General features: G+C 30.3%; 1 protein-coding gene across 1 annotated transcript; it reads right to left on the reverse strand.

Moving 5' to 3' along the window:
* Positions 1-1,111: 1,111 nt before the first annotated feature.
* LOC111633885 (glucose transporter type 1-like) lies at positions 1,112-17,014 on the reverse strand. The gene is made up of 15 exons (XM_023378528.1): positions 14,687-17,014; positions 12,530-12,625; positions 8,006-8,166; positions 7,612-7,736; positions 7,470-7,538; positions 4,915-5,016; positions 4,388-4,495; positions 4,224-4,312; positions 3,969-4,067; positions 3,654-3,866; positions 3,508-3,583; positions 3,304-3,431; positions 2,999-3,218; positions 2,706-2,919; positions 1,112-2,629 (listed from the first exon to the last, which is right to left on the reverse strand). The coding sequence occupies exons 2-14, from the start codon at positions 12,611-12,613 to the stop codon at positions 2,765-2,767; spliced, it is 1,629 nt and encodes a 542-aa protein (XP_023234296.1). The 5' UTR covers positions 12,614-12,625; positions 14,687-17,014; the 3' UTR covers positions 1,112-2,629; positions 2,706-2,764.
* Positions 17,015-17,224: the final 210 nt, after the last annotated feature.

Here is a 17,224-nt window from a genome sequence, read left to right on the forward strand (position 1 = left end):
TCTTTATAAAAGCGTCTTGTCTTCAAACTGTAGTATGTGTAACTTAAGCTTACTTTATAGTTTTTTTAGAGTAAAAAACAAATAGCACATTTTTACTATGAATTTTGAAAAAAAAAAAATCGTTATTATTTCCCCAAAACACAGAAATTTTCCCATTATTTCTCGAAAAAAATAGGGAAAAATTCTGTCTTTCACTTACAACTTATATTAATCTGTTGTGTATTTTGAAAGAGAATTCCGAAATTTCAAGTTGTAACTGGAAGACAAATTCAAATTAACTGTGAATTATTAAAAATAAACCAGAATTTCGTCGAAATTTCTATAAAATCTACTAAAAATTTCCCTATATTTCTTTTCAAGAAAAAATTTCACATCTTTAAGCTGTAACGAATTACAACTTAAGACACTTTCTGGATTAAAAAAAAAGTCCTCCATTTATCTCCCTAAATTTTGAAAAATTCCCTGAAATTTCCCTCGCGACATCAAAACAAGTAAAAATTACCTTAAAATGACCGAAATTTCCCTAAAAATAGACGAAATTTCCCCATTATTCTTTGAGAAGAAGGGAAAAATTTCCCGATCTTCCAGTTGCAACCGACGAGAAGAAACCCACTTCTCACCTCCCCACTAAAAAATAACCCCAAAAATTCCCTAAATTTACTTAAAAATTAAATGTCATGAAACTGAATCTATAAATATTTGTGAAAATTTAAAATTTTAATGATAATTATGAATGTTTATAAACCATTTAGGCAAATGAAAACCTGGTATAACTTTTAATTATCACATGGATGTTCTGATAATAAAACCAGGTATATATATACATATATATGTATACATATGTATATATATATTTATATATATTTGTTCCGATAATTGTTATTATAGAAATTATCATTTACCTAATTATATTTTTTTTTATTTCTTCGAAATAATTTGGATGGTCCAAATTACTTTTTTTAACTGAGCATAAAATTCCACTTGGTTGAACTAACCTGAATTCCATCATAAGGTTTTCGTAGCATCTTACCATTATATTCAAACAACACTGCGACATATAAATTATCATCATCCCAACTGAAACGTATCACCATCATCATCGTCATCGTCACTATCGTCATCATCATCATCATCATCATCACTATCATTAGTTTATATATATACAGAAGGAGTGCTAAGATTTTTATTGTTTTTTTTTCGAGACCAAGTGGCGCGGGAATGATTTCAAAGAGGTTTTTTTTTTCTTTTCATGTCGAGATCCTTGCAAATAATCGGCAATTTACCCATTCAAATCCATTTCTTATGACTTTTTTTTTTATATTATATAAAATTTTCCAACTCTTGTACGTTCATCAAACATAAAAATCAGAAATTAATTATAATTAAAATTAAAATTAACAACACATCTTCGTATGGTTGCTCGCTTCTAAATACATGAAAACTTCATAATGTTCTTATTAATATTATTAATATTATTATAATTAATTATTATTATTATTATTATTATTATTAATTGTTTAATTATTTTCTCTGCTGTTTTTCTGATATAGTTTTTTTTTTTGAACACATTTTTTTTTTCTGGTTTCTCGACATGAAGTTTTGACATAGAATTTTTCGCGACATCATATCATCATCAACATCCTTTCTCCTGTTTATTCTTTTTCTTCTTCTTCATCTTCTTTATCTTTCTATATAATAAGAAAAATTGATTTTAATGGCGATGATTGTGAATTATAGGATGCTTTTTTTTTCTTTTTTTTAATGTTGAATCGAAGGGGGTGGATCGGAAAAAGTCTCGGGGGGAAAGAAGATATTATATAACTTTTTTCACAAATTCGTGCAAAAAACTCTTATATATTTTTTTTATAATCACTCAAAAAATCACTCGATTCTAAACCGAAGAATTATGAATAAAACTGAATTTGAATCGGTTTTTTGCCGAATGATCCATAGAGCCACTCATTATTTTGTCTTTTTTTTTTTTTCTGAATCAATCGATAAGATTTGAGATTATTTATTTATTTTTTTATTGTTGGTTTGTGTGTGTGTTTTTGGTTTTTTTTTTTTTTTTTTTTGTCTTTTATGAGTTCCATCTGGAAAGAAAAGGCACCATCGTCTTAAAGTCACGTTTAAACGGGATTTCAACAGTGTTCCCCTCAGTGGAAGCATCGTAGGAGAAGGGAAAAGGGGAAAACATTTTGGAAGATGTGGATCAGAGTGTACGACTGCATAGCTCAGATATTCATATCTATATACACTTATCGACGGTGTGGGTTGGTGCACTGTTTAGAAACGTTGTTTCTTCCAATCCATGCCGTGGATGATGATTTTTTTTTTGTTTTTTTTTTCTTTATTATACACTCTGTCGACTCGTGTCTTAACTGACAGTCTGAAGAAAGGTGAAGAGGACATATTTTCCCACGAATTTTTGCGCCTTCGTTAAAGTCCTGGCATAAATCTGGGAAGTGTCATCTCACGTGGAAAGTATAGAGATCGGAAAATGAAGATGCAACCGTCTTCTTCTTCTTTTCGAAACTTTCTGTTCTCCTCTCTTATTTTTTTCTTTGGGGAGGGATGTAGGGAAGCGTATAACAGTACCTGAGCCTCTGTCACTCACCCAAAAAAAAACCTGTCAATTTAAAAATTACATGAATAAATCGAATAGATTTTCGAGGGATTGATGTAAGTGAATTTCTTTACATTACCTGATGGTATCTATTGTGATTGATTACAAGCGAATGTCTGTAGAGAGATGAGTATGATGTCAGAGCTGGTCCTCGATATGATTCGGAGTGATGTCGACGAACTCTTTTCGTCCAGAATATTCCCGAAGCTGGCAGTGGGGTTGATGGCGAATTTGGCCTTGCAGTGAAAGACATGGGTTACTAGTGCTGAGCGCTTCTCTCGCTGTTACAGCAGCTGAAAAATCGACAGTAGAGGTTAATAACATCATAAATTAACCAATAACAATCTACTGAACAATTTGCCAATCACTCACAAGGATCTATCTGTTTCTCCTCAAAGATTAGTTCACCCGATTGCAGAGATTTTCGAAGGATATTGAGTCCATTCACATTAATCACGTCCCCTCTCCTAAATAGTGCTGCAATTTCTTCGAAGGTTTTATTCTTAGTTTCTGGTATTTTCCTGTACGTAAACGTCCAGAAAATCGCTAGCAACGCAGTGAACGGCAGGAAAGTATAATTCTCGAGAAACCTCTGAAGGATAAAGCTCAACCATCAATAAGAATTAAGAGAAAACAGAAAAATTTATGATGATGACTCGACAAGATGATGAATTTACCTGCATTTGTGGAAATACCAAGCCAACTATAAAGTTAGCGAACCAATTACAGAGGGCTGTTATGCTCATAGCTGCTGGTCTTGGTCCTTGAGAAAAGAGTTCCGCAGTTATCATCCATGGAATAGGACCTAAAAAATTAAATTTTGTGTATTTACAAGGTCAAAACTTCTGTCAAATTTAGTATATAGAACATACATCACTTACCCGGACCAATTGCATAAAAGACGACAAAAAAGAGAGTGCTGACTACACTTAAATAAGTGACCCAATGATAAAGGAACTAAAAGATACTAAGTGTAAGTTATGACTCTAAAATGCATTTTAAGTAAGAGAATGATAAGATAATTTACCTTAACAAGTAAAGATATAGTGATGAAGATGCTGAAAATGAACATTCCTCCGAGTCCATACAAGTGAAGAGTACGTCGACCCGCTCTATCCATTAAAGGTATAGATACAAGTGTCATGGCTACCAACACAGACCCAACTCCTATAGTGGCATATTTAGCTGTGTCTTCTGTAAGACCAGCCGCAGTAAAAAGCCCAGTGGAATAATACAGGACCTGAAAGAACGGATCTTATCTTAGATTCAAAAGTAATCAAGAAAAAAAGAATTCTCATCAACTTTGTTTTTTTTTCCGGCAAGGAAAGTAAAAAGTACCTACTGCATTTATGCCTGAAAGCTGCTGAGATAGCTGCATGACTATGCCTATCACTAACGGCAACTGCATGGATTTGTTACAGATGAGCTGCCACATAGTTATCTATGGGGGAAAAATGACAAAAATTCACTAATATTTTTTTTTGGTTTTAGTTAAGCAAAAGTTACAGAAATTGATTATATTTTCGTGGATAACGTTAAGAACATTGTCTTCAATACGGTTTCTTAACAATCTTCAGTATAAAACTGTGCTTCTTACCTCAGATTCAGGCTGTTGGGATCTTTCTTCGGCTTTCATTTCTTCCATATCTTCCTCTACTTGACTTGAGCACCTTAACTTTTGCAATGCTATTTAAGGAGTAGTTACACAATTATTCCTTATTTTCCTTAAACATAATGATTAATAAGAGAATTGTAACTTACCCTCGCGTGCAAGTGATTCTTCGCGTTTCGAAATGAGCAAATATCGAGGACTTTCTGGGCATAAGGGCAGGAGAAGTAGCTGCAGAACTGCCGGTAAGACGGCAATACCTAAAAATTAAAACTACTAATCATCAGAACTGTATCAGAAAAACACTATTAATTACTAATAGAATGGGCTAGTGATTATGGTACGGACGTTTCGTGCTGCAGAACTTAAGAAATATTAAATAATTGGGCATCTTGTAACTATTTAATGATCATTAAGTGTATCACTAGCCATTCAACCGCTCGTAAGTATCGAATTTTAGTAACAGCACCAATAATGAAATTGATTACAATGAAGCAACGGCTCTTCATAATTATTTTTGAATCGATAACGGCTCTCTTAACAGGGGTAGAACAGCCATATCTTACTAAATTAAGTAACTTCTCGGCAGATTATTTTCTGTATGGATATGAGGGCGAAGTTGGTAATTAATTAATTACGTTAAGGTTAACCGTACTTAAAGTAATCGAAATCCTCTTACCTAAAAGGAAAGGCCATCCTCTTTCAGTGCCCAGGATAGCCTGAATTCCTAGAACCTGAGACATGAGCAAACCTATAGTCACACCTAACTGGTTCACTGTACCTAGAAGATATAAGTTATTTAAATTATTAATTAAGTAACAATTTAAAATGATTTATACAGAGTTATTTTATTTTATGGAAGAGAAGAAACAACAAGTTTTTGTAATGGAAGAGGAGAAGCAACAATTTTTTTTTGTAATGGATAAAGGCAGGAAACTATTTTTTTTTACAGTGGAAGACGACAAAAACAGCGTTTTTTCAATGGAAAAGGAGAAATAAACAACAAATTTTTTGCATAGAAGAGAAAAAGCCGAAACCTTTTTGTAGTGGTAGTGAAGAAGCAACAATTTTTTTTTGTGATGGGAGGACAAACAACACACATTTTACAATGGAAAAGAAGAAACAACAACGGTTTTTCAATAGAAGAGGACAAACAACAATCTTTTTTGCAGTGGAAGCGAGAAACAACAACTTTTTCACGATGACAAAGAACAAACAACAATCATTTTTGCAATGGAAGAGAAGAAACAACAACATTTTTAGTGATGAGGTAGGACAAACAACAACCTTTTGCAATAGAAGAGGACGAAGATATTTCAATGGAAGAAAGCAAACCAATTATTTTTTTTTTTGTAATGGAAGAGAAAACAAATCTTAACGCCAATTCTCTGTCCATAATCGAATTGTTTAATTATAAACCTTAAGGTATTTAATTTATTTACTTGTTTACTAACTATAGCCAGTTTGCACATTAATTGAATGACAAATTTTCCACGCTGACAGCTACGAGACAACTTTACTGCTTTTCCTTATACAATATTACTTATGAGTACTTGCGTGTGATTCATTTATACACGCTTAAAAGGAAACAAAATTAAATTCCTCCCTGTATAATTGCAATATTGACATTTATATAAGATATAGGCCTATATTTAATGATTTCAACGGTAATAATTTAATTTCTGTTATAAAATATTAACTTTTTCATCTGAAATTTATCATCTGATCCTTCCTGAAAGGACGTGCAAATTAAAATTTAATGTAAAACTTGATTGGATCCGAGGATTTTACGTGATTGTTTGCGATTGGTCAGTTATATTTTATGGTTAGAAAATATATAAAAGAAAGACTAATCGTGATTCGTGGAAATTTTCAACCACATCGATAAATGAAATATCACTATTTCAATATGGAGTTACTCAGAATAAGAGGAGGAGAAGAATGCAGTTGACTAAGATTTTATCATCATCTGATCATGTTATCTTCGTAGGAGAAATTAAAAAATTAAGCTAAAAGTTCAAAACAAACTTATGCAAAACAAAGAGAAAGAATGAAAAATCTGAAACCTCAACTTCATCTTGTGGGGCACTCAGAGATTGCGATGAATTCTGTGGTTCTTGCCAAGTTTCGTACTTTAATCAAAGAAATCCTAATGGCTGGATACAATGTTCTGAATGCCAAATATGATTTCATGAAACCTGTATAAATGCAACTGATAAAAATCATTTACATGTTCTGAATAATAGGAAATATATGATCAAAATATAACTAAATTAATTTTTTAAAATTGTTTTGTACTAATGTGCAAGTTTCCTCAAGCAATTTGTCCCATATTTTGTAAAAACGAATTGTTTTCAATAAGATATTTTCTATATGGTAAACTGAATATTTTTTTTTATAGAAGAACAATTACTGTATTTTTACCCCAAAATAGCATATCGTGTGCAAGTTCTCCCCAACTCATTATAATTTTTGGACTAACAATTAGTTATTTTACTTTTGTTGATACAGAAAATATAATAAGACCATTCAACATCAACTGAGATGCGGAAGATCAAGATGATCAAGCATCACATCTTTATCATCGATGCTTAATAAATTTATAAAATTTTAAATGTTATTAAAAAAAATTTTTTTTACTTTAAAATTATGTATAAAAACCGAACGGTAAAAGAAGAGAAAGTGAATTATGTGACGTCTTCCTCAACAAGAATCAACTGTTGAAATATTGATGTTTTGCACCGTTTCCATGTTGTTAACTTTGGATAGTCCCTCGGCTTTTGAACTCGTTCCTCCAGAAATGAAAATTTAAACATACGTTTCTCTGCTTTTATATATATATATTTGAATAAAACAGACATCCTTCACCTTTGAGTTTACCCGTCTTTGAGTGACAAACTTATACTAAAAACTGAATGAATATTTACTAAACGTGACGATAAACAAAGTTTATATAGGCCTATAATTATATCGACGAGACGATGGTTAGAGAAGAAGGACGACATCTTTGTTATCCGTGTGGGATTATCTGTCAAATAGTCTTCTTCTCTACTGTTTATCTGCTTGTTACGATAACTTACCTGAGTGACGTTACGTGTTATATCGATACGACACGTATCTACTCTTAATGATTAACACAGACACTAGAAAGAGGCCATTTACCCTTAACACCCGAGGGACTAGTGTCAAATTCAAGTGGGTAGACTCGATTTTCTACGTCACACATAAACTTACCTAAACCTCCTCTCATGGTTAGAGGAGAGACTTCTGATAAGTACATTGGCACTACGGCTGTATTGAGACCTGTAAACAAGAGAGAAATTCGTGAAAGACGGTTAAAGAAATTCTTATCCTGATTATTAATTTGATGACGTACCACAATTAAAGCCAATTATCAAACGCCCGATAATCAGCAGTTCGAAACTTCTTGATATCTTGCTGAGGCTCATCAGGGCTGCGCCAATGATTCCCATGATGTTATTTAATAAAAGACCGTTCTTCCTATCAAACAATAACAAATTATTATAGCTGTGAAGAGGGAGAAAAACACCGAGAAAGCGTCAAGTTTTGTTTCTCTAAACTTTCAAACTAATCGTTAATTAAGTCGTCCAATCAATTAATGGACGTACTCTATCGATTTTTAGGAAATCTTTAATCGATTTCTCTTGTTTTCTTTGCTTAGTATCGTGTTAAAGAGTGGAAGTTTGAGAAATTTTTTTTTCTTTTTTGTTTGTTCGAAGAGGATTTTCTCGCGAATTCGAAAGACTTACCTTCCAAATTTATCTGCTATGGAGCCTCCTATGATGCCTCCTACCATTCCTCCAATAGCGAACACAGAAACGGTGATGGACCACAGAAGATCTCTGTAGTTATCCGTGATATCTTCTCCCGTTCTCATCTTATAAACGTCGCGTATGAAGTCCTGGATGATCTGCAAGAAACCAAACATACGTCACTTCTATTCTTAAAACATCAATTTCCTCTAAAGCTACCTGTGCATTGGAGTGTTGTTTCTGTATTCGTCTTTTCACAACGCGATACCCTATCGATTTACCAAAAAAAAAAAATACGTATATATATAAAATACTACTAGTAAATCTTTGCAGAATATTCAACTTCTGGAAGAATTTTCTTTACTGCCCGAAGTCATATTGAAAATGGCAAACTTTTCCATCAAATATTTAACATTTATTCTAGTTTCGGAACACGCGCTTTTCGTGCATCCCTCTGGTCCAAAAACTAAAGAAGACGATGGAAGATTTTTCTGAATGGTGGATAGATACTGACTCGAATTTTATGGTGCGAAACAAGGTGTGCTCTATATGTTTCTCTCTCTTGAATGTGAGAGACGTGATTCAAATAAAACTATACTTCTGCTACAAGAATTTCCATTTTCTTACGAATTCTGACAACTGCCATCTTTAAAGATTTCTCTTTTATCTTTTTAGATAAAGTGATTTATCTTCCGCATCACTTAATGGTGCGTGTATCCACTATACCATTTTTCTGTTAATAAAATGTACATTTTCGTGCATTTTCACTTCGTAGAAAAGGTAAAAAGTAGAATTTCTTACAATTGCATATGTATTTTCTTAGGAGGAAGAAAAAAAAGCATGAGTTAAGTATTTAATCCAAAACATTCCTGTAAAATTCAAAGGATATTTTGAAAAGCTTTCAAGATAACAAACATTATTCGGGTAATTTCAATGGATAATGGTTTATCTTATATTCTTTCTTCTCTTTCTTCTTCTTCTACATATGATTTTTTAACTTCTAAAAATTCTATATTTTATAAAACACTTTTATAAAAGACAATTTTTAGAAATGCATACACTAAAGATCTCTTTATTATTAAAGTTGTTTATTGAAGAAAGCATGTATTCCTGGCTCTTGTATAACATATTCCACATCTTCCTTACCTTATTAACATCTTCCTTACCTTATATACAATATCTCCCTTGGCTTCAAAGCCAGCAACTTCCTCAACATATTTATATCTTCCTTATCCTATATACTGTACTACAACATCTTCCTTAACTTAATCACAGCATCTTCCCTTAGCTTATTTACAGCATCTTCCTTATCTAACAACACCTTCTTTAGCTTCCTTATAGCATCTTCTTTATCTTATTAAACACATTTTCCTTAGCTTATTCTCAACAATTTCTTTAGATTATAATCTATATTTAATTCGTAAACTTATAGATTTAGAAATAATTTCCAGACGAAATACAATCTTCTAAAATTCGAGAGACTTTTAAAGAATTCATAATGACAACTTCAAAGCAATTTTCTGCTCTGTTTCAGTAATTGCAATTATGATACGTAATTAACTAAGAAGCCATTTAAAATGTACAACTTTTACTTTATTTATATAAAAGATTTCCGACGAAAATAAATTAATAAATTATTTAATATTATGATGTTTCTCTTCATAACTATTAATGGCTAATGGGAATTTATCATATCTTGTTAATTAAATTGTAAATTTAACGATTAGATATTCAAAGTTTATATAAATAAATATTTTAGAAAGATTTTTAACATTTAAATTTACTAAAAAATTCATTTATTTAATATTTTTAGATTAATTGTAATTAAATAATACATTAAAATGCTTAATAAGTATTAAAATTTTCATTATATTTTAGCGTATACGATGCTAACTTTTCAAGAACATTAAACATAAAAATTCACTAAATAAGGTAAGCGGAAAAGATGCCCTAGCTAAGGAATATATCTTAAAACACAGGCCACCATTGGTCGAGGGGATAAAAACTACTGAACACAGTTTGGGTCCGCGCCTTTCCAACGGGTTTTCCACGTGAATAAAACCCTTCTTTACGTTCGTAACACCTAAATAGGGTCAAATTCCCTATAGAAAATCCTTCCGGAGCATATTCTCCCTCGTCAAATCGTCCACATGTCGCGTATCCGTAAACAAATCCAAACCTTATACACGAGAAACTTAGTGTTATCTTCCCCGACTTACTTTATATTTTTTTTTTCTGCTAATTATTCTAACAAAAATTACATTTTACATTTAAATATACAATTAAATATAGAGTTAATGTATAAATATATCTTAAAAATAATTATAGAGTAATAAATTTGTTCTAGAAGAAAAGAATTCGTTTGCAGAAAAAAAAAAAAAATTGAATTGATGACTCAAAGAAGTTTTCATGGCACAAGAAATTCTGCTTTAGATGCAATCCAGCACGTGATATATGATCTTTAAACTTAAAAAGGAAAAAAAAAACATAATTTTTTTTATTATTAATTTTATAAAAATTTAATTAAAGCTTTTAATACACGAAACATATTTTAGAAGGATGATAGGATTATGTTTTCAAGTGCAATAATTAATATGCTGAGATTTAAATGCAATTTATGTCATATAGGCCTATATATATATTTTTTTTAAGAATATTCTTAAATTATTCTAATTTATCTAAGCATATATATATATAGGCCTATATATATGAGTTTTGCAGTTCATTTTTCCCATTAATAAAGTGGGGAATGTTAATTATTTTTGGGGTTTATTTTTTCCATTAATAAGATGTAAATTTTGCATTTAAAGACTTTGATTATTTTTTTTTATATTAACTAAAAAGTATTTGAAATATACAAGATGCTTCTAAAGCCAATTGATGTCTTCAAAGAATACAGGGTGGCCCAAAAGTCAGTTTACCTTTACAAAAACTAAAATTTACTTCTTTCAAAAATAAGTTATGTAGGATGGTCTAAAAGTTATTTGATTAAATTTTCTCCCTTATAAATGGGGTGGCTAAAAAGTCGGTTAACCATTTCGAAACGTAAATTGCTTTTTTATTCAAATAATCACATTAAAAAATTTTTTTTTCCACAGTTTTGAAAAAGAAAAACACATTTAACACGAAACAAAACGTGGTTAAATGACTTTTGGGCCATTGTATATTTGCACGAGTCTCTTACATTTCATAACAACTCTTTTATAAATTCGTATGCAGAAATTTTAAGTATTTAGTAATTTTTTTTTCAAAATTTATTACTGAAATTTAATACATTTTTCTAGCCTTTCAGGCTTATAAAAATCGATTTGTATTTCTGTTCTCTGAGGAAAATATAATATTACACTAACATAAATTTTTTGAACTGTTTTGTATTAAACAAAATGGATAACCCCAAAGAAACGAAGAAAAAAATGTATGTATATGTGTATATATATATATATTTAATCGAAAAACTCAAAAGTATTGTCATATTTTAGAATAAAAAAAACCAAATAAAACGCAAATATACATCGTAAAATAATCCATTCAAGATCAAAAAAAAGTATTTTTTATTAAAGAAATAAAGGTTATGTGAAGTCGAATTTAGTTTACAAAATTTTAAAGATAATAAAAACAGGTAAAAATTTCGATAAATATTAATAAATGTTATTTTTACATGAAAATAAATCGTGTTTCATTATAACTTTTACATTTAACACCTTTATTTTGATGGGGTTTTTTTTAAAGGTTTAGCAATTTGTAATGTCTTTAGATAAGAATTTTAAAAAACTTTTTTTCGTTTTATTAAAATTTTTGTTTAATAAAATGTTATTTTTATAAAGGAGGATATTTTTTTTACATTATTGATTTGTTAAAACACCACGCTTAACTGAGAAACCTAAGTCATAATTACAAAATTAAACGGATTAACTGTTGGGAAATTACATTCATCCGCAGTCATTAGACGGTGCACTATCAATAATCATTAGCATAGATGCTTAATATCTGTCTATCAAATTGCATCCTTCATAAAATCATCAACATGTTCTATTAACAGCATGTTTCATGCTTAATAAAGTCTCCATTCTGTGAATAAATTTATAATAGAACGTTATAGCTTCATTGGATGAAATTATAATCGCATGTTCAAACTATTGGTTAATCGGATACAAAATAAATTCAAACGATTCGTCGAAATTATTCCTATTGGTCAGATTACTTTTACGTAACGAGTTTAAGTTTATAACACGCCCCACTTTTCATATATTGGTTAATATGAATTTAAATAGTAATCAGAGTTTAAAGAGGCGTGGTTTATTAGCAAATGACCGTAAGCAATGTTTCTTAATGGTCAGATTTTATGAATTAATTACAGAAAAGGCAGCTCTTTTATGATTATGTGTTTATCGTTTATTTTATTGATTCAATTGTGTTTTTAATAATTAATAATGAAAAATTTAGTACGTTTTATTAAATTATAGACCTCTAAATATATATATATATGTAAGTAATTGTTTTTAAAAATTGTTTCTTACTTACTGTTTGTGGAGCATTGATTACTCCCGTGTTGTAACCAAATTGAAACATACCAAGGACGGCAGCAAAGATGGAGAACACCAGCATACATGTCAAACCCTAGAAAAAGAAGAGAAAAAAATATGGAGAAACAAATTTAAGCGCTCACAAAACAGAAGAATATGAGTTTAGTAATTATGACTACATTAGGAAGAATTGCTTTTTACGCTTTAGTGGAAAAGCAAGGCTGATTCCCGTTGAGAAATGAGCCTGCACATGTTAGTGAAAGGTATAATAACCAAGTGGAAAGGCAAAGTCATTCATTACCAGCTAATTTGTCGCTGATGCCAAGAACCATATTCAATTTTATAACATCAGCAGATCAGAGGATTACGCTGCGTAAGCCATCATATTGAGAAACAGATTAATACAAGTGGAAACTGAACAAAAGTTCTTCTTTTCATTGCTCTCCCTCTCTATCTTTCCTTCTCTTTTTCTTGTTGAGAAAACCGTTTTGTTTATCGCCAGTAGTATTTTGGTTTAAGTGGTAGGAAAAGGAAAGAAAAAAATAATAAAAATAAAAATAAAAACTACTGACAAAATATACCAAAAGTGTTTACACGTCAAATGTTGTTTTGATTCAATATTTCTTCTTTATATAAGAAATAATATTTTCTATCGCTAGAAAAGATTGAAAAATATCAAATGTAAAACTATTTTCGCTCCAAGGTGGAAGAAGAAGGAGAAGAAGATAGATAGAGAGAGAGAGAAAGGGGGAGAGAAGTGTGCGCGTGTTTTAAAAAAATATATACAAATACACACAAAAATAATGGCTCCGGATTAATGATTAATCGATTATTAAATGGAAAAGCTTACGCTTAAGTCTAAATTGAACGTGAATCGTTCGTTAATTTGATTAATTTCTTTAATTAGTTAATTTCCTTACCATATTTAACCTTATTATATTATAAATTTCCTTTTAAAAAATCTTGAGATTTTTTATATCACCATCACTAAAAAAGTGTATAAGAGATAATTTAAAATAATAAAAAAACAGTATTTTGACATTAATTACACAAGTGAAAGACAGGTGGTATAGTGGCGAGATGGTTTTTCTCTCTAATCCAGAAAACTAACCCACTAAATGTAATTTTAGAGATGTTAGCTAATTACTAGAATTAATTTCGTTAAGGTTTTTTTTGCATTTAAAATTATAATTTTTGCATAATTACTCGTTTTAAAATGGACTATTTTTTTTGGTAAAATATTTATAAAAGTTTTTAATATTTTTCTAGATTAATTGATTGTTTATTAAGTGAATATTTCTATACAGGCCTAGTCTACATTAGGAAGCTTTTGTATGGAGCTGGAGTTAGTCTTTAGTTAGAATTATGGATTGATTAATGGAGCAATACAATTGGAATCAGTGGTGTCTACTCCTGATGAATTTTTATTGCTTGATTGTTTCGTATTGCTGATAATGACACATCACAGTTTCTTCCATTGACAGCGAATTAATTAAATCAAAACACGGCTGTAGATCATTGGAAAAAGAGGGAATCAAAATGTAAAGATCCTACACTTAATTACCAACAGCTTCCATTTTTTTTTTTTTTTAAATTCAAAAATATCATTTTAAAGTGTGTCAAAATTTTCTTAATGGTTTCATGAGACTAATTTTAAATCTCTCGATTTATATATTCGCGGAATAACTAGGCCAAGTTAACTGTTGTGTATCCAAGTTTCTAACTACGAAAATTCGTACGACCTAACAATCATCTTGATTAAACTCCTCCTCATTCAAAATTGATCATGTCTTTCATCATTTGCAAACGCTTTAAAACTAAACTCTTGACTTTTGAAATGTAAATAATTATGTTAGAAAGGGGTGTAACTCGGCAGCGACACGTGACTAGGTTTTAAGTTCAAAGTTGAAAAATGTTATTATTCACTAATCTAAAAAAAAAAGACTATGTGTTAAAAGTTTAAATTAGATTTTACATAAATAGAAATTACATTAGATAATGCGATTTTTTTAAATGCATGTTTACAATTTTTACATAAAAATTAAAATTATTATAGTCTTGTTGATATAATTCAACATGGCTTCTGTTATACCTAGTCACGTGATTAGCTTAACCTACAGTATATTTCGTTGAGAGAAAAGACGATACCACTTACTTCACAACGTGTGGCATCATGCAGGGCGGCTAAGTTGATATGGCCCCGTGGATAGAAGTCATCCCCAAGTCTCCATCGCCACCAACCAAACTGTAGAAGAAATCCCAAAATATCGTAGTCAAAACATCACAAAAAAAGAAAAAAAGGTCAGCCAGCAAAATTGTTTCTTATCAAAACAAAACAAGAGGAAAAACAACAAAATACCACATTTGTCTTTTTTATTTTTTTTTCATTTTTTTTTATAAAGCTATTAATCAAAATGGTTTCGTTTGGAGGTTCTTTCGTTTTTCATGCAAAATAACGCGTTGACAAAAGCACAAAAAAATTAGACTTCGGGGATTTAACTGTAAACTTCTTGAGGGATTTTCATCAAAGAGAAAGTAAATTAAAAGCAGTGCCGAGAAGCAAAGCAAAGGATAGTGCAGCGTGCAGCAATATAATCAAGTATTCAACCGTTTCTAATTAAAAAAAACAAAAAAAAAAAGAGTTAAGTCTACAAAGTGATAAATATTCACACACAAAAGTTATTATTTACAGCATACAAACATACTAGCAATATGCAACAATTAATATTATTTAATTTGGAAAAAAAAGAATTTGCTTTATTATTTCATATAAAATTTAACTTATTTAAATGGAAAGGAAATGTAGGAGGAGTTTTCGTAATATTTAAGCCTCACTTTAATAATCGAGATCTATTATTGGTTACTTACTTAAGACTTTTCTCGTTTATCGTTCAAGCGAACGAAATCAACAAATTTGATTGGTCCGTTATTGTACTTGACATTCGATTGAAAATACCGCATCAAAAGTTGAATATTTAATTGTATTATTTGTCTTAAAAGGAAAGAGTGTTGTCACAGTTTCTCCGTTAAGTGCGTGCGAATTTAATGTCGAAAGGACAAAATTTAATGATTTCTGATGCCTCTCCTCTGAGGCTAATGAAGAATTGAGAGTTACAAGAATTAAATGGCAAACATCTCTGCTACTTTATCGGATTATGGTCCTGTTCAGAATGATATTGCCATCTGCAGCTAAACATGTTGTTGCCTGGAGCAAGAAACCTGCCAGATCAATCTCAATTCAATTCTATCCAACTGTTATTCTCAGTACTTTATGTTAACAAGCAAAACCCATGTTATAAACTGAATTAATCGTAGTTTTGTTAAGGTAATTGAGTAAAATGCCTCACACATTTACAAGTTATCCTCGTTACTCGCGCATTAATATGAGGATAAAAAAAGAGGAGGAAATCTATAAGAATATTTTCATTATCAGTCTCGAAAATCTGTTTTATGAATTCAGTTAACTGGATGGACGTCAAAGATGCAAAATATCTCGAAGGAAAATAAATTTTTCGGGATGTTTTCGGTAAAAAAAATTTCTAATTTACATCTATTAAAATCGTAGAAATAGCCAATAAATAAATTATTTACAAAGAAAACCAGATATAGGCTATATGTATGTGTAGCAAGAAGAAAACGATTCATTTTCCAGATTGGATTGGATACGAGTTTGTTCTTGTAGAAGTGTTTGTGTTTCTAGCAAATGGAAAATCAATTTGTTTAGAAGGTGAAGTTAGTTATTGACTAAGCTTTATATTTAATTGTATTTTGTGTGAGTAGTTAAGATTGGTATAACTTCTATCACAGGCTTAACAGTGGAATGACTATATAGGTCATTAAGGTGATGTTATATCTGTTTGTGAGTCTATATGGATGACACGTTGTGACCGAGATGACAAGCAATCGGTCAAACACTACTTAATTATCTAACCTTCCGTCAGAAGGAGGAAGGAGCAGCTGCCATGCTAAGTAAAGGAAACCAAAGACTTAATACCTTACTTCTCTTTAATCACATCAAAGACATCATAGTGTTCGACGTAATTTTTAATGATGGATGTGTTTAAATTGGATTTTATATCGGTTATATATACATATATAAGTTTACCAAGTAGAAAAAAAAAAAACAAAAGGAAACTCTATTCTATGTCAACTTATATATATATAATGTATTTAATTAATTATCATCCGTTTAAAGATTGATTATTTATGCCATTTTCCTTGCTTGGATGTATACTTTTATAATGGAAATTTATGATCAAGTCAAATTTCTGCATAAATTATTCGTTTTTCCAACGCTCAATTAAGTACAAAAATTATCATCAGAACTTTCGAGTGTAGATAAGGGATGAGTGCAGAGATGCTGTTTTAACGATTTTCCTCTTCGAACAGAAAAAAAAGAAGAGAAGGAAAGAAAAAGCTATTTTAGGGCAACGTTTAATCGAATTATACATTTAATTCTTCCATTTTTAAAATATTTATAGATGCAACAATGTTTTATTCAAGAATTTTTGCAGGTTTTTAAATAAATTAAAAATATTCATTGCCTTCTAAATCTAATAAACTTATCAAGATATAAGTTATATATATAACCTATATAGAGTATATATATATATATATTATATATATACTCGAGAATTTACTTTATGTAAAATTAATTTAAAAAAGTAACTTTGTTGGAAAAATTACGCGATTC

This window comes from Centruroides sculpturatus, unplaced genomic scaffold (assembly GCF_000671375.1).
Source record: "Centruroides sculpturatus isolate CEXI.00-Female unplaced genomic scaffold, Cexi_2.0 scaffold800, whole genome shotgun sequence".
NCBI lineage: Eukaryota > Metazoa > Arthropoda > Arachnida > Scorpiones > Buthidae > Centruroides > Centruroides sculpturatus.